Source organism: Nomascus leucogenys, chromosome 22a (genome assembly GCF_006542625.1).
Source record: "Nomascus leucogenys isolate Asia chromosome 22a, Asia_NLE_v1, whole genome shotgun sequence".
NCBI classification, from domain to species: Eukaryota; Metazoa; Chordata; class Mammalia; order Primates; family Hylobatidae; genus Nomascus; species Nomascus leucogenys.
In genome coordinates, this window is record NC_044402.1 from 90,806,530 (window position 1) to 90,825,694 (window position 19,165).

At 41.8% G+C, this 19,165-nt stretch overlaps 1 protein-coding gene across 3 annotated transcripts in view; it reads left to right on the forward strand.

Moving 5' to 3' along the window:
• MFSD6 (major facilitator superfamily domain containing 6) overlaps positions 1 to 19,165 on the forward strand; it is a 91,866-nt gene that overhangs the window by 44,809 nt on the left and 27,892 nt on the right. For all 3 annotated transcript variants that reach the window (XM_030804078.1, XM_030804080.1, XM_030804079.1), the window contains exon 3: positions 15,069 to 15,166. In XM_030804078.1, coding sequence (XP_030659938.1) covers positions 15,069 to 15,166 — 98 coding nt within the window. The remainder of the gene's footprint in view (positions 1 to 15,068; positions 15,167 to 19,165) is intronic.

The following is a 19,165-nucleotide window of genomic DNA, read 5'->3' on the forward strand; positions in this document are numbered from 1 at the left end:
GGTAGCATGTGTGTTGGTAAGCAGATCCACCATGCAAGCCTGGAAAGGAACAGATTTGCTTTTTGCCCAAAGTCCCTTCTGAGTGGTGGAGTTGGAGACTTTAGCCCAGGTTGTCTAGTTTATAACCCCATGCTTTTTTGTATATATTAGACACTAATATTGGTATCATCAAAATAGAGACTAGTATCATTGCTATTTTATTACTATTTATTAAGTTACTATTAATTACTGTGACTTTCATTACTATTACTATTAAGTTATTCATAGCTCTATTAATTAAATTTTATTAGAAATCTAACATGTTTCAAATATAGGTATAATATTACAACATCTTTGTGAAACAAGATTTTAAGGTTAAGTGATCACTACTTTTTCTGTGTATGAAAGAAAGCACCTTCTAAATTTCCCTGAAAGGTTTCTGATCCGGCTGGGGGAGGTTCTGCTGGCCATGGGAAGGGCACAGGATTTGACAGCAGAAGACCTGGTTGAGTCTTGCTTCTGCAGTTTGTTGATCTGCACGACCCTGGCAACTTGGTGAACCTTTCAGGGCCTTGGTTTCATCAGCTGTAAAGGAGGATTAATAACAACGCTTATCCTTCCTATTTCAGAAGATTATTGGCAGAAATACATGAGATATGACGTGGAAAAAAGTGCTTAAAAATTGGAGAACATTATAGAATTGTTAGTATGGAGGGTGGGCACGGTGCAGGGGCATCGTGCGGAGGTCTCAGAGATTGCTGGAACTGATACCCTTACTTTTTTTTTTGTGACTCATGTCACAAAAGAAAGGACACAAGTGGTTGGAAAAAACTATATCAGTTACGGTTCCTCATTTAAAAACAGAATAGAGCAAAATTTCTAGCCATAGAAGTTCAAGTTGACAGGTTTGATGTAGGAAGGAGTTTATTGTAATTGTACTTACTCTGCTTTTTTTATTTTTTTTGAGACTGAGTCTCACTCTGTCACCCAGGCTGAAGTGCAGCAGCATGATCTCGGCTCACTGCAACCTCTGCCTCCCGGGTTCAAGCATTTCTCCTGTGTCAGCCTTCCTTGTAGCTGGGATTATAGGCATGCATCACCATGCCCAGCTAATTTTATACTTTTAGTAGAGATGGGGTTTCACCATCTTGGTCAGGCTGGTCTCGAACTCCTGACCTCAGGTGATCTACCCACCTCAGCCTCCCAAAGTGTTAGGATTACAGGCTTGAGCCACTGTGCCTGGCCTGCTCTACTTTTTTCCTTACTTGAAAAATCCATGACTTAAATTTCACTTCAGACAGAGAAGGTGTTTAGCATTGTGAGTGGGAACTGCATTGACTTCAGTCTGAGTGCTAGTGAATGTTCAGGAATATGTTCAGGAAGAGAGGGAGATGACCCTAAAGCCAGTGATGCCTCTGGCCTGGCTCAGACTCTTCGTTGTGAGATCTGTGGAGCTGCATCAGGAATTGAGGAATGGAAAAGATCGGGGCTCCTTTCAACCTGCTGGTGATATGAGCCCCACTCCGGGAACTCCCTGGCTGCTCTAGGAACCTGCAGGGCTGATGGCATTGCCTAAGCCCAAGAGAGAGACTCTGGACAGCCCTGTCCCTGCCATTCTGTCTGTGGCCTGTTCACACCCCTCTCCTTTCACAATCCTGTGTATGGTGCCCCACCCCCCACAAGGCAAGCATCCACTTCTGATTATTTAGTTTCAAAGTCTGCCTGCTTGATGCAGCTCACGTCCAGCTGCAGGTAAGAGGTGGAAACCTTGGCTCACCCCTCGTCCTGCCTCAGCATCGATACCTGCAGTTTCTGTGGCTACCTCAGCAGAAATGATCTTTCAGCGCATTTCTTCTCATAACACAGAATTTCGCTTCTGGGTAAGCGTTTCTCCTGTGACCAGGATATTGGGCAGCTGTTGAGTGGCATTTGCTTTTCTCCTTTCCTCTACCCCAGTCTTCCCAATGACTCATCAAAGTTTAAAATGTCAACTGTCTTCTGATGCCAACATAAACATTCATCCAGCTTCCTTAATCCGAGCGCACAGCTGAGTTCAGAAGTCTATCTACACTAGCACTGCTAGTCCGTTTCTTATGGTCCAATCCAGAGGTATTTCCTCAAGCCCTTGTCTAGGTTTGATTTCACATAGGGAGCTTGGAGTGTGGAAAACAGCACATTGCTATTACCTACTGAAAGAGCACAGTCTGGCAGGGGGATGGGGACCTTGACCTTCCACTGGCCAACCAACTTTGTGGCCCCGGTCCACCCCTGTGGCCCCCTCCTTCCTTGTCTCTGTGAAAAGAGCGAGCTGGATGCTATGGCTCCTTTCAGTTCTGACTCTAATGATCTAACTTTCTTCTTTGGCTGGTTTTAGTATGTGAAAAAAAACCACCTAGCAGTCCCCACTTCTTCCTGTTGGCCCCCTACCCCCAGGACTCAGACTTTGAGTGGTTTTTGCTGACAAGTCAAAAATGTGCACAGAGCCATTCAAACAGACCATCTAGCTAGTGATAGGGGATGTGTTTTATGATAACAATTGCTGGGATCTACATAGAGAATTTTATTTCCTTGAAGCCAATTGACCTGAATGGAAGTTAGGACCCCAAATCTCAGACACTTCTGCATGTACTGGCTCAGGCAGAATTTGTAAAAGATGTAGCTGTTCTCGCTGAAATATTTGCATTTAATTTAATGGTAGCTTACATATTTGCACAGTGTTTTGCAGTTTTTCTTTACATGCTTGTTTAATCATTTCAGAACTCTGTAGTATAACCAAAGCAGTTATGACCACTCCTGAGAAAGTCCACCTCAACTATGCATGTGCCCTGGATGCCACCACCTCGGCCAATGTGCAGCATATGCCGCGCCATGCTGCCCATTTTAAAACCAGATTAATTAGCACTGTTTGTAGAAGGTTTTCATTTGACCTCAACCACTGGAAAAGCAAATAGCGATTCATGAAATAAAGTAAATGAGTAAATATGGTCAGATTAGGTTGTACAAAATGCGAAGAGTCCTCCTCTAAGGATACAGCCTCACTCTGACTGTCGAGGCCCGGGGAAGCTGCCAGCGGTGTCACACACTCTGTTGCCAGTCTAGGGAGGGAAATGGCTCTGGAAAAAAATACTGGCATTCTTTACTCAAGTTTGCTTGATGTTGGAGTTGTAAGTGACTTCGAAGGGCATTTTAATGGGCTGAATTGTGGCCCCTGAAGATTCATACATTGAGGTCCTAACCCACAGTACCTCAGAGTGTGACCATATTTAAAGTTAGGGTCTTTAAGGAGGTCACGAAATTAAAATCAGGTCATTAGGGTCAGCCCTCATCTGTTATGAGCAGTGTCCTCGTGAGAAGAGATTGGGGCCACAGATAGGCACAAGGGAAGATAGGAGATGACACAGGGAGAGGATGACTTGTCTGCAAGCCAACGAGAGGGGCCCTGGAGAAACCAACATTGCCAACACCTTGGTATTGGACTTTTGGCTCCCAGAACTGTGAGAAAATAAATTTCTGTTGTTGAAGCCACCCAGTCTGTGGTATTTGCTACAGCAACCTTAGCAAACTAATACAGTCCCGTAGGCCTAGCTTCACCCCAGTTTTAGATTCCCTTCCCCCGAGTGCTCGACAGATGGTTATTAGCCTTTGCTTGACCATTTCTAGAGATATGGAACTTCCTATCTCCAAAGGCAGTAGAGGTCAGTTGAGACTCTTTCAGTGGAAGTGGCAAAAAACCTTACCCAGAGCAGCTGAAGTAAAATGGGGACTGTATTGTCCAGTTGAGAAGTCCAGCAAATGACCGGAGGTGTAGCTTTAACCAGGTCTCAGATGACACGATCAGAACCTGCATCTCTCCCTCTATTAGCTCTGTCTCCTTTTGGGCAGACTTACTCATCAGGCCTGCGCCAGAGGTCCCAGGCAGCTCTAGGATCAAGTTCAACTGAGAACAGAGAATCATGCTCTACCCTAGTTTCTGCTTAGCAGAAGGTAAAACAACAACATCTGTTGTACCGACTGCTCCCAAGTCTGATGTAGAGAGTGGGTCCATCCCCTCTTCAGTAGAAAAGCCCTTCCCATCCTTGAGTCTCACCTGCAGCTTTGCTTCTCCAACTCCCTAGGGGTTTCTCCCAGAACATCCTATCCAAGACTCCTTTTTTCCTCCCTCCGTATTCTGGCTCCTTTCTCTTTTGTTTTTGTCGGTGATCTCTTAAAATGTGATGCCCTTAACTGTACCCATTCCTGCTGTGTCTGGCCACAGTCAGGAATAGCAGGATTAGTATCTGCTTTTGATTTGGTCATGACATTCCTTCAACCTGAGTTTTGATGAACTTGTTCAGCTTCGTCAAATTTAGCTTAGGGTCAGGTAAAACTCTTGAGGCCTTTTTAAAATTAACTGCTATGCCAAATGTCAGTGATTCTTCTCAGGAAATTACAGTGTTTGTGTCATATGTATACCTTAAGCCATATCCCAGGAAATTTTTAAACAAAATTGTGGGGTGTGTGTGTGTGTATATGTTCAGTCATTTGACTAAATAGAAAAATATAACAACAAAACAACATACTGTGTCTTCTAAGTGGTTGGGTTCCATTAATCGAGGTTCTATTTTGTTTTAAACATCTCTAGTTTTCTACCTGGAGATACACAAAACTTAAGAAAAAAACAGATAAACTAAAATAACAATGGAGAGATGTAAACGTGGTCACAGCACAGTGACCAGCACAGTGATCCTGCTGATGGTGACCATAGTTACACTCTTAGCTTATCAGTCGTTTTAGAGGGAAGAATCTGAACACAACAGAATGATTTCTGGCTAGTAGAGACTCAGACCCAAACTACTTTTACCTTTTCTCTTTCTAGCAGAAACAATAGAAGGAAGTATTAGTAGCTGCAGAAAACATACACAGCTAAATATTATTTCTAATTCACTCTCTGACATACAGTGTGATTCTTATGCTCTGTTCTACAAGGATGGGTCAGTGGCCAGCCATACCTGCTGGCTGATAGAAGCTTAGTGGCTCCCAGGATCTCCTTGGTGGTCCCTTCAGCTATGATGTGGGACTACCACTGACTCTGAACTTTGTGGCTTGTATCCTAGCTCTTACTCTTCTGGTGAGATAGGCTTGTGGTGAGCAGAACCCTGTTATCTGCTCAGCGCATGTGCTGAAGTTCCATTGCACAGTGCTTCAGGATGCTCCAAATAAACAAACTGTAATCAGCTACTCATTGAGCTATTTATTGTTTGTCCACATAAATGAAAATATTTATTTTCAACCATAGCCTATTAATGTTAGTCAAAAATGTTGCAGAATATAGACATCTATTTTTTAAATATATTTCTAGGCCTGTTTTTTAAGTCCATTCATTCTTTCACATACCCATCACTTATTCCTATACCATAATCAGATATCTTAAGCATAAACACGCTCGTGTATGCACACACGTATAATATGTGCATAGTGTATATCCCTAGCACTTAACATAGAGTATGTTCAATAAGTATTTGTTAATTGATATTCTATTTGAAGTATTCATATTTTCTCTTCAGTTCAGGACTATTTACTGAGTACCTGGTATGTGTCAAGCATTGGGGATAAAACTGAGCCAGCATAATATGAAAGTCCTCACCCTGCATGGAGAATGCAGTCAGGTTGTAGGTGCACTGTTACAACCAAGATAAGTGTTGTGAGGAGAGGCACGTGATGCTGCAATCACATATTAAAGGGAATGGATCAGGCATGAGATGGAGCTGGGTGAAAGCTGAAGAATATCAAGACACAGAGACAGGTGGGGATGGTGGCCGAGTGAGTTCATTTGTCATCCCTGTGAGTGGGAGGACTGAGAGCTAGGCAGTGTTGTGCCAGACAAGGTGACAAGGAAAGATGTTTTATAATAGAATCTTCTTTATATCAGCAATTTTGATGCAGACGTTCCTACTGTGTTACATAGACTTTCTGATGATCCATGCAGCTCTTGAAGCAAACAAGCACTCTTGTTAAGTCCGACACAGAACACCATTTCTTTGTCCAGGAAGAAAATGATTATGGCAACACTATTTCCTATGTCTTTCTTAACTATTTAGACAACTACATGGTTTACCCACACCCAATCTCCCAAGAGTTTCAAAAGAAAGGAATAATTTAAATATGAACTTAGCTAGAATGTTGTATGGTTTTGAAGCCAAAATAGAAACCCAGACAGTGATCCCTTCAGGTTGAGAACCATGGGTCAGACATCACACATTATTTAATGTGTCTGTTTATACTGCATGAAACACAGTGACTTGATGTCTGTTCATTCTTTGAGAAAGTAGACATGCACTTGGAAAAACATTCAAAAGGTATTTAGTAAAGTCTCTCTCCCACCCCTTGGGCAGTCCCCCAATTCCTCTCCTTAGAGACCATCCATTATATGAGGTTCTAGTGTTGTATCCTTTTAGAGATATTCTGTTCATGTGTAAGTATGTAGCTTTATGTGTCACTTCCTTTTTCTGACATAAATATTACAATACTATACTTAATATTCTGCAATGTCTTTTACCTTGCTTTAAATGCCAAACAGTTCTGGAGGCTGGGAAGTGCAAGATCAAAGTGTTGGCAGGTTCGGTGACTGGTAAAGGCCTCGTTCTCTGCCTCCCAGATAGCGCCTTGAATGCTGTGTTCTCTCATGGCAGAAGGCAGAAGGGCAGAAGGGGGAAACAGCTCCCTCACACCTCTTTTACCCACTCACGAGGGCTCCACTCTCATTCTTAATCACCTCCTTCATACTATCATCACATTGGTGAATAAGTTTCAACATATGAATTTTGGAGGGTATACAGACATTTAAACTGTAGTATCTACAATCTATGATTTCTACCAGTTTTAATTTTTTTTTAGTGTGGAACATGAACCTTAATATACTTTCAGAACAATCTGAGAGCAGAAGTCTTTTAATTTAAAAATTTAAAGGTTGCCTTTCCCATGCCTAATTTGACAGTAGTTTTTTCCCCACCATTTAAATCTTTATTATTATGTGATTATTAAAAAGTACATAACTCACTATACAAACTCAAAATCTACAGAAATATACTCCTTAGGCAATGAAGGGCCCTGTCATTGCAGATTTCCAGGATAATCGTTGTTCATGATTTGCTGTCTGTCTCCTTCTTGGTTTGTTTTTGTATTAATATAATGTGAATATGGATATTAATTGATTCCATATTGAATACACATACAGACATTTTATGGAGAAATGGGAACAGAATAACCATTGTTTTAAGAGATTTACCTCATGGTTCTCAACAGGGGCCATTTAAAAATGTGCATAGGACAAATTTTAGTGTTTCAGACACTGGCATTTAGCACCCAAGGGTCAGGGATTTTAAATATCCCACAGTGAATGGTGGATCCCACACAATAAAGAATTGCACCATCCAAAATGATAGTAGCTTGTTGAGAAATACTGTTTTCATGAGAATAATGCTTCCTTTTGCCCTCATATTTTATCAGTTTACATAAGATTATATTAAATGATGTTATAGATTCATGGAATGCCTGAGCAAGGCAGGCTCTTTTTGAGTACAAAGAGAAGAAGACATAGCCATTGTCTCCCAGGGTCTCAGTCTTCGGTGTGCAACAGACTGTGATGAGTCCTCTAATGGAAACAAAGAGTGTAGCAGGGGAACGGGGGGGATAGGAGGACTAATTATACCTGGAGACATCTTGGGAGGCTTCTTGGAAGGGATGATCCCCTTCAACAGTGGGACTCTCAAAATCAGAGGTACCAGTGCCCCAAGTCATATCTTGGAAAAAGGGAGAGAGATGCTGTCAGCCCTGCTACTTCTAGGTAAGCACTTGGTCTGAACATGAGCTGTGGCAGCTCCTGCCTGTTGCTCAGGTCACTGATTCTGTGGCTTGTCTCCTCTCCTCTCTGGCCACTCTTGCTACCATTCTAGCATTAGAGGAGGGTACCATGATGTAACTCAGGCCACCTTCTTGGGATGGGAATCCCAAGGAATGCCAGCTGTGATTCTTTCAAACCAGCCAGTCCTGGAGTGGGACACAGGATGCAGGAGATGCCATGGAGAGGACAAAAAAAAGGGGAGAGAAGACAAGAGATTCCAGACAGTTACAGCAAAACCCTATTCTACTAGTCAGGGACAGAGAAATCCTGGCAAGATATCCACAGTAACATTATATCATGGAAGATAGCTGGGAGGAGGGGGACAGTTATGAGAAAACAAATTTTCTAGACTAAGATTTAATTCTTTCAAGGCCTGTCCTTTATATTTTAATTATTTTCTAAAGAGTTTGGATATATATTTTCTTACTCTCTTAAACTGACAATAGAGAACGTCATCTTACTCAGGTCAAAAGTGTGAATCAGTGATTATGTAGAAATAAGCTTCATTCCTGGGGAGGAGGGTACATCAAGTGCTTGCACTGAGCACAGGAGTCTCCACTCTAATCAGCAGCTGATGTCTGCCCACTCTGCCTACTCTAGGAAGACATCTATAACAATTCTGAAAAAAAATTTTTTTAGGGACAAGTTTATATAGACCATAAAAGGATAATCTGGGGCCAGGTGGATGGCTCATGCCTGTAATCCCAGCAACTTTGGGAGGCTGAGATAGGAGGATTGCTTGAGCCCAGGAGTTCATGACCAGCCTGGGCAACATAGTGAGACTTTGTGTCTACTAAAAATCAAAAGTTAGCTTGGCATGATGGTGCACACCTGTAGTCCCAGCTACTTGCGGGGCTGAGGTGGGAGGATCACCTAGGCTCTGGTGGTCAAGGCTGTATTGAGCTGTGATGACGCTACTACGCTCCAGCCTGAGTAACAGAGCAAGACCCTGTCTCAAAAATAAATAAATAAATAAAATAAAAATAAAAAATCTGAGAATGATGGAGCCCAATCTAAGGGTGCACCATATACTGTCTACCATACAGAAAACTTAATCCAGTTCATATATGAGGCAGACTGTAGACTGTGCTGCAGGGATCTGGTGTCAACAACCAGTTCTTTTCATTAGGAAATCTAGTAAAAACTCCAGCCAGGTATAGCTGAGGAAATTGCCCAAGTGGTCTGTGACCTGTTTGAAACATTGCTTTTTGAATCTTGGTTTGTTGCTGGTCTGTCTTCATCTCCCACCCTGGCCTCGAGCAACCTTGTATGCATTGGTGTGCGTGCATCTTTGTGTGAGGGCTTGCAACACACATTGTAGACAATTGTCAGTCTAACTGCAAATACTGAACTTACAAGTGATAAAAAACAATCTTCATCTGGGGTCTTTCATTTGTATCCAGTGTATTATTATAATTATTTTGGAAAGTTTTGTTTCTCTGCCAGGGGCTTTGCAAAATGCTTGTTGCCATCAGTCATTAGGTGAATATGGGTTCTCTGGTGGTGCTGCTCTTTTGTGTCTCAGATCTGGGCATTGTAGGATAACTCCACTTAGGTCTTTCTTTGCTGCTCTCACCCTGTGTTGTTTCTGGAATAATACCCAGACTGTATCTGGACTGGAAAAGTTCACTTCTTTCTTCAAAAATCCTTAGACTGTAATCCTTCTTGTGTCTTTCAATCACCCTGTCTGGCCACAGATGCTTGAGATTCTACGGTGAACCCCTGTTCGCTTTGTTTCCTCTGCCTGTGATGCTCTTTCTGCCCTCTTTGGCCAACCACTTCTAACTCAGGTGGCCTTTGGCCAACCACTTGCCTCAACCCCCAGGGTTAGCTAAGGGTCTCTCCTGTGTGGTCCCATTGCACTCTTTGGATATCTCTTAATGTATTATATTTAACTTATTTGTTTATGTGTTTGTCTCCCCCACTGGGCTGTAAGTCCCTTGAAGACAAGGTAGATTTCCTCTTCATTTTTACTCCCCTCACAGTACATGGTAGATAGTGGCATCTTAATAAATGTTTATTGAGCAAAATTTATGTTCATTGTGGTTTTTAGTGGCTCTTGGTGGGGTGGGGGAGGGTGGATTTAGCCATATTATAGTTGGTTAAATTTAGAAAAGTAGGGTCTCATAACTAACTACACTGTTAGGAATTACAGAATGACTCATAATTCATTGTATCTATATCTTGAACACTCTTGAAAAAAATACCAGTTTTATTATAAGATAACCACAAATCAGCTTAAACTGCTAATACTGTGAATTGTGCTTATATAAGAAATTAGAATCTATAACAATTTTTTTCTCCTACTCTTGTAGTTTGCTCAAATACAGGATAAAAATGACTGGCAGATGATTTGGGTTTTCCACAGTGTAGTGTTTTCTCCGGCATCATTTGCTTCTTATCAATTGTGTTCCTCTTTATAGATAACTTCAGTTTACCAACCACCTGTTCTAAAATTGCCTTTGTTTCTTATCTATTTTTATTACTACTGACTTCCTGTTCTGAAATAGGACAGTCATGTTGTTTTTGAGTTTTATCATTATAGGTGTTCAGTAGGTATCTGTATCTTGTGGAGAGACTTTTTTTTCAGTGTCTTGTATTTCCAGACATCAGTGCCCATAAGATTACTGATTATACATCAGTAATCTTATGTATAATCTTATGTAAAAAAATTCTAGGACCCTGAACATGTGTTCATATTCAGCATAAAAAAGAATTTGATTGTCTAGAAAATGATCCAGTAAAATATGCTTTAAATTCCTTTATATTAGTAAATCCCTAACTTTATTAGAGTGAATGTGTTCATTTGCTTGGGTTACCATAACAAAGTACCACAGTCTGGGTGGCTTAAAAAACAGAAGTTTATGGCCGGGCGTGGTGGCTCACACCTATAATCCCAGCACTTTGGGAGGCCAAGGCAGGTGGATCACTTTAGGTTTGGAGTTCAAGACCAGCCTGGCCAACATAGTGAAGCCCCGTCTCTACTAAAAATACAAAAATTAGCTGGGCATGGTAGCATGTACCTGTAATCTCAGCTACTTGGGAGGCTGAGGCAGGAGAATCGCTTGAATCTGGGAGGCGGAGGTTACAGCGAGCCAAGATCATGCCATTGCAAAAAACAAACAAACAAACCCGGAAGTTTATTTCTTCACAGTTCTGGAGGCAAAAAGTCCAAGATCAATTGTCAGTATGGTTGGTTACTTCCAAGGGCCTCTCTCTTTGGATTAGGTTTTCTTCCAGAGTTTTTACTTCTTTCCTTGTGCCTGTTTGTGTTCTAATCTCTTCTTGTAAAAACACCAGTTATATTGGATTAGGACTTATCCATATGACATCATTTTACCTAATTACCTCTTCTAAGGCTCTATTTCCAAATACAGTCACATTTTGAGATACTGGGGGTCAGAATTTAAGACTTCTGCACATGAACTGGGGGAACACGTGGTTCAGTCATAACAACGCACCATGGCAGTTTAAATATCCCATTCTGACACTGAAGTACTTTTCAGTGACTATTCAGTAAATATATGTGTACTTCTTTGCCTTTTCATAGATCCAAATTCTGTCTTTCTTTCTGCTCACAATTTTACCCCGGCTGATTTCTTGAAGCCACTGACTTCCTGAAAATGGTTGGTGAGGAAGGAATGCGAATGCTCTTGTCTTTTGGAATTCTGGGATAAAAGTTTTGTCAGAAACCAAAGAGTATTTATTTGGATAATTTTCTTTAAGATGACAATGATGATGATGATGATGATGATGATGATGAATCATTTATTGAGTGCTTATTTTGGGCAACTCATTGTGTCGTCGTTTTCACAACAAACCTACAGAATACATGTTTTTATCCCCGCTTGATATATGAGGAAACTGAGGCTCAGAGAGATGAAGTAACCTTGACCTGGATACTTCTTATTTTGTGTTTTTTAGGGTACCTGTTTGCTCCTAAAGGACTATCAATTGTGAAAGTAGAAATGTGGGAAAGAAGTGAAGGCTATAATAAATTCATAACCACTCAGCTTGTTGGTGGCAATCTGAGACCTAAGGGTCCCAGAATTTGTGAACCAGTCACTCTAGTGACTGAATTCCATCTGGGGAGAGGTTTGAAGGCAAAGCACAATCTACCTCCTAAACTGGATCAATTGACACTGGGTTATTTTAAGCCAGGAGTTTTGGACTATGGCCTGGATTGAATTACGGTTGTCATGGCAACCCTGATTCAGAGGTGGGCTCAAAAGACAGCTTCAGGATAGACAATTTGTGAACACTAGGAAAATGGATTACCAAAATTGTTTTATGATGGGATTATATGACAGTATTACTGGGGACAGCTTGGAATGAGTTAGACCACTGGTTCTCCACCCTGGCTCAGTAAGAGAACAACCTGGGGAACTTTCAAAAAGGCTGGGTTTCAACCGTAGAGATCTTTATTGAGATAGGTGTGGGCCTCGGCATCTGTAGTTGTAAACAGTTACCAGAGTAAATCTGATGTCCAGCCAAGGTTAAGAATTAAGGAGCTGGCTCATGCCTGTAATTCCAGCATTCTGGGAGGCCGAGGTGGGCGGACCACCTGATGTCAGGAGTTTGAGACCAGCCTGGCCAACATGACATGGCAAAACCCCGTCTCTACTAAAAATACAAAAATTAGCCGGGCATGGTAGCACATGCCTGTAATCCCAGCTAGTCAGGAGGCTGAGGCGGGAGAATTGCTTGAACCTGGGAGGCGGAGGTTTCAGTGAGCCGAGATCCTGCCGCTGCACCCTAGCCTCGGCAACAGAGCGAGACTCTGTCTCAAAAAAAGAGAATTGGCCGGGCGCGGTGGCTCACGCTTGTAATCCCAGCACTTTGGGAGGCCGAGGCGGGCGGATCACAAGGTCAGGAGATCGAGACCATGGTGAAACCCCGTCTCTACTAAAAATACAAAAAATTAGCCGGGCATGGTGACGGGCGCCTGTAGTCCCAGCTACTCGGAGAGGCTGAGCCAGGAGAATGGCGTGAACCTGGGAGGCGGAGCTTGCAGTGAGCCAAAATCGCACCATTGCACTCCAGCCTGGGTGACAGAGCGAGACTCCATCTCAAAAAAAAAAAAGAAAGAAAAAGAATTAAGGAGCGAGGCCAGGTCAGTGGCAAGCTGTGGCCCACTGACCAAATCTGGCCTGCTGCCTGTTTTTATATGGCCCGTGAACTAAGAATAATAGTTTCTACATGTTTAAATGGTTGAAAAAAAAATCACAAGAAGAATAAGATTTTGTGACACATGAAAATTATTTTATGAAGTTTGCATTTCAGTGTTCATAATTCAGCTCTCGTTGGAACATGGCCATGCCCATTCATTTACATATTGCCTGTGGCTGCTTTCATGCTACTGCAGCAGAGCTGAGGAGTTGCAACAGAGACCATGTAGCTCGTGAAGCCTAAACTGTTTAATGTGTGGTCCTTTATAGAAAAATGTTTGCTGACCCCTGAGTTAGGGTAAAGAGAGGCCACCCACAGGGCTGGCTTAGAATTTGTAAAAGGAGGCACAGGTTTGTGTAACTTGTGTGTTCATGTAGTATATTTTGCATTTTAATTTCCTGTGGCTTTTTTTTCCCTAGCAGAGGGAAATTGATGAATCTATAGCAAGTTTGTTCAATAAAATTTTCATTAAAGCAGATTGAAACATACTTTTCTCCTCAAAACGCACAAGTACGAAGAACATAATGTCCATAGAACAAGATGACCCAGACTTTTTGTAATACTTCACTGAGAATCTGCTAAATCCCTCTAATATCTATTGCCTATTTCATCCTCACCCCTCAACCTTTTCTTTTCTTTTTTGTCTTTTCTTCATCTTTCTTTTCCATATGTGAGATTAGTGATAGCTGGGTGTCTGAGAGCATTTCCCTTTGTTGATTCAGTGTTGGGAAAAAGAGAACAGTGTTTATAGGAATGATTTTTTTTGTTGTTGTTGAGACAGGGTCTTGCTCTGTTTGCCAGGCTGGAGCGCAGTGGTGGGATTATGGCTCAGGGCAGCCTAGACCTCCAAGGCTCAAGGGATCCTCCTACCTCAGCCTCCCAAGTAGCTGGGACTATAGGTGTGCGCCACCAAGCCTGGCTAATTTTTTTTTTTTTTTTTTTGGTAGAGACAGGGTCTCACTATGTTGCCTAGGCTGGTCTTGAACTCTTGGACGCAAGTGATCCTCCTGCCTCAGCCTCCCAGGGTGCTCAGATTACAGGCATGAGTCAATACACTCAGTCAGGAATGATTTTAACATAAAAAGCAAGATTAGGAAAATACCACTGATTGTCATGTTGGTTTATTTCTTTTACCTTTTACTTTTCATCAAATTGGATTCAGAAAACAGAGCATTAAGGTTAGGAAAATTAACAGAAAATAGAAAACAAGGGAGAAAGATAAATCCCTACCATTAGGGTGTATTTTGTGCAGAGAAGTAGCTACTGTTTGCTTCCAAACCAACCCATCCAGTTCAGAACGAGAGATTGAAACCTCACGCTTGGGTGCACCACTTTAGGCCTTTGCTTATTTTATTTCTACTTATACTTTTGGCAGCGGTAATGATGGGGGTGAGAGAACGCAAGAGGTTGATGTATATTTATTAGTTTTGTAAACATATGATACCATGGATTTTTTAAAAGATGAACATGTATCCATTGAACTGATAGGAGAAACTATTTGATTTCCAAATAGTTTATAGTAGTTAGTGAATGATAGTTTTCATTGACCTTGAGAGTCTCCTTGTGAAACTGCTTGGTATCGTTGGGTATTGTGAGCAAGGCGACATTCATGTTTACATATTCTCATTTTTATCCTTCTTTCCCCCATTGTAGTGAAGTGGCTACAATCCCAGGCATAGTTCTCCTACAGCCACCTGGAAGGAAGCCAGTAATGTCATTACAGATGGCAGTATGCCCAGACTATCTTAAAAAAGCATCATCTCTGCTACAAATTAAGTTTCAGGAAGGGTGATGTTCGCTTTTATATTCACAAGCATTTTGAAAAGGCTGAGGGCAGATATGTTAGAAGCCATCTTCTTATTCCTAAATTCATGCTTAAATGTAATTGTCCTTCAGTTTTCCCACTCCTGAGTTTGGAGTCTGCTGGATGATAAGTGGTTTGGGGAAGGAAAAGGTAGGTAATATTTGTATGTTTTGTATGCATATTAGATTGTATATTAGGGCCTCAGTTTATTTTCCTTTGCTTTTTTTTTTTTTCTAGGGTTCTGTACATTGGCCTGGCCTGCAATACGGCTCGCTATATTTATATTTCCTACCTGGAGAATGCCTGGACTGTTCTCCCCATGGAAGTTCTTCAAGGTAAGTTAACAGCTGGGATTGAAATTATTTCTCTGCCTTCCCTGAGCTGTGGCTAAAAGCCCAGTGGCCTTCAGCATCTGCTTCTATAAAGGAAGGGCAGGCCTACTGTTTCATGTGATTTTGAAGTGGTTGTTAAGGAAGAGATGACATCAGGAGGGATGGTTCCTCGGTTACCTGAGTGCTGCTCTGTGTTCAGCCAAACAAAGCTGGACTTGACCCACACCCTTGTGATTAAACAAAGGAAGAGGAACTCTAGAATAAACTCGTGCACAACTATTAGACATGGACATCCAGGGGTGGTTTTAAGATATAAAAATATTTATCTTTTAAAGTTTTTGGTGTTCTTAATTTTGTAGGTTAACTATAGTTACTGAAAAAAGATTGTTGTCATAATTATTTTATCTCTTCAGTTATTTTTATCACATCTGGTGACTTATAACTAAAGCTTTATAGCCACACTGTTGTTTTCCCGTGAACTTTAAAAAATCTCTGCTCAAATGTCCTGCCCTGAGTTCTTCTCTTTGCTTCAGTGTACTGTTTCCCATCAAGACACAACTGAAAAAGTTTCTAGAAGGCTCTTGTCATGTAGCTGAAGAGTGCTGAAAAAATGGATTACTATTCAAAGCTCATCACCATGTTAGCTCATATAGTACGGACTACATCCTGAAAAGTCTTAATTGGCATCATGATTAAAATAAAGGTTCAGGACAAGATTGCTGGAGTTGAGTGACAGCCCAGGCTACTAAATCCTTAATTGCACTAAACAGTCTGTGATTATATACAATTTCATTAGCTTTATAGATTGCCATTATCATTTTCCCTTACCCGAAGGAGACAAATGCAGTATAATCAATGTGATTAATTGTCATGATGAAAGATTGAGAATTTCAATCTCTTAAGATGAAAGATTCATAATTATACATCTAAACAGAATGTACAAAATGCCAGCTCATTCATCAAATTCCATCATAACAATGAAAAAGGAACTTATCCTAATTGAAAGGAGATATAATTTATATTCACATTATAATTATAAAATTCAAGTATATATATATATATATACTTTAAGATGCTTTTCTCAGATTTGATGCAATGGTGTAGCTAGTGAAAGGAGATTTTGTTTACAAATATATAGAAAATGGAAACTTGGTCTTATAATAGGAAATTATTGTTTCTAATAATTAGAACTCTGGAAGAGTCTTGAGGGGAGGCACACATCTCAGCTTTGTGTCATTTAAGAATAACAGGAGGGTGGAGCCAAGATGGCCAAATAGGAACAGCTCCAGTCTACAGCTCCCAGCATGAGCGACGCAGAAGACAGATGATTTCTGCATTTCCAAGTGAGGTACCGGGTTCATCTCACTGGGGATTGTCGACAGTGGGTGCAGGACAGTGGGTGCAGCGCACCAAGTGTGAGCTGAAGCAGGGCGAGGCATCGCCTCACCCAGGAAGTGCAAGGGGTCAGGGAATTCCCTTTCCTAGCCAAGGAAAGGGGTGACAGACAGCACCTGGAAAATTGGGTCACTCCCACCCTAATACTGCGCTTTTCCAACGGTCTTAGCAAACAGCACACCAGGAGATTATATCCCGCGCCTGGCTCAGAGGGTCCTACGCCCACGGAGCCTCACTCATTGCTAGCACAGCAGTCTGAGATCAAACTGCAAGGTGGCAGCGAGGCTGGGGGAGGGGCGCCCACCATTGGCCAGGCTTGAGTAGTTAAACAAAGCGGCTGGGAAGCACGAACTGGGTGGAGCCCACCGCAGCTCAAGGAGGCCTGCCTGCCTCAGTAGACTCCACCTCTGGGGGCAGGGCATAGCCAAACAAAAGGAAGCAGAAACCTCTGCAGACTTATATGTCCCTGTCTGACAGCTTTGAAGAGAGTAGTGGTTCTCCCAGCACGCAGCTTGAGATCTGAGAATGGACAGACTGCCTCCTCAAGTGGGTCCCTGACCCCTGAGTAGCCTAACTGGGAGGCACCCCCAGTAGGAGCAGACTGATACCTCACATGGCCAGGTACCCCCTCTGAGACAAAACTTCCGGAGGAACAATCAGGCAGCAACATTTGCTGTTCACCAATATCTGCTGTTCTGCAGCCTCTGCTGCTGATACCCAGGCAAACAGGGTCTGAAGTGGACCTCCAGCAAACTCCAACAGATCTGCAGCTGAGGGTCCTGACTGTTAGAAGGAAAAGTAACAAACAGAAAGGACATCCACACCAAAACCCCATATGTACGTCACCATCATCAAAGACCCAAGGTAGATAAAACCACAAAGATGGGGAAGAAACAGAGAAGAAAAACTGGAAACTCTAAAAATCAGAGAACCTCTCCTCCTCCAAAGGAACGCAGCTCCTCGCCAGCAAAGGAACAAAGCTAGATGGAGAATGACTTTGACGAGTTGAGAGAAGAAGGCTTCAGACAATCAAACTACCCTGAGTTAAAGGAGGAAGTTCGAACCCATGGCAAAGAAGTTAAAAACCTTGAAAAAAGATTAGAAGAATGGCTAACTAGAATAACCAATGCAGAGAAGTCCTTAAAGGACCTGATGGAGCTGAAAACCACGGGACGAGAACTAGGTGACGAATGCACAAGCCTTAGTAGCTGATTCGATCAACTGGAAGAAAGGTTATCAGTGATGGAAGATCAAATGAATGAAATGAAGCAAAAAGAGAAGTTTAGAGAAAAAGGAATAAAAAGAAACGAACAAAGCCTCCAAAAAATATGGGACTATGTGAAAAGACCAAATCTACGTCTGATTGGTGTACCTGAAAGTGACGGGGAGAATGGAACCAAGTTGGAAAACACTCTGCAGGATATTATCCAGGAGAACTTCCCCAATCTAGCAAGACAGGCCAACATTCAAATTCAGGAAATACAGAGAACGCCACAAAGATACTCCTCAAGAAGAGCAACTCCAAGACACATAATTGTCAGATTCACCAAAGCTGAAATGAAGGAAGAAATGTTAAGGGCAGCCAGAGAGAAAGGTCGGGTAACCCACAAAGGGAAGCCCATCAGACTAACAGCTGATCTCTTGGCAGAAACTCTACAGGACAAAAGAGAGTGGGGGCCAATATTCAACATTCTTAAAGAAAAGAATTTTCAACCCAGAATTTCACATCCAGCCAAATTAAGCTTTATAATGAAGGAGAAATAAAATACTTCACAGACAAGCAAATGCTGAGAGATTTTGTCACCACCAGGCCTTCCCTAAAAGAGCTCCTGAAGGAAGCACTAAACATAGAAAGGAACAACTGGTACCAGCCACTGCAAAAACATGCCAAATTGTAAAGACCATCGAGGCCAGGAAGAAACTGCATCAACTAACGAGCAAAATAACCAGCTAACATCATAATGACAGGATCAAATTCACAGATAACAATATTAACCTTAAATGTAAGTGGGCTAAATGCTCCAATTAAAATACACAGACTGGCAAATTGGATAAAGAGTCAAGACCCATCAGTGTGCTGTATTCAGGAAACCCATCTCATGTGCAGAGACACACATAGGCTCAGAATAAAGGGATGGAGGAAGATCTACCAAGCAAATGGAAAACAAAAAAAGCAGGGGTCGCAATCCTAGTCTCTGATAAAACAGACTTTAAACCAACAAAGATCAAAAGAGACAAGGCCATTACATAATGGTAAATGGATCAATTCAACAAGAAGAGCTAACTATCCTAAATATATATGCACCCAATACAGGAGCACCCAGATTCATAAAGCAAGTCCTTAGAGACCTACAAAGAGACTTAGACTCCCACACAATAATAATGGGAGACTTTTAACACCCCACTGTCAACATTAGACAGATCAACAAGACAGAAAGTCAACAAGGATATCCAGGAATTGAACTCAGCTCTGCACCAAGCAGACCTAATAGACATCTACAGAACTCTCCACCCCAAATCAACAGAATATACATTCTTTTCAGCACCACACCTATTCCAAAAGTGACCACATAGTTGGAAGTAAAGCACTCCTCAGCAAATGTAAAA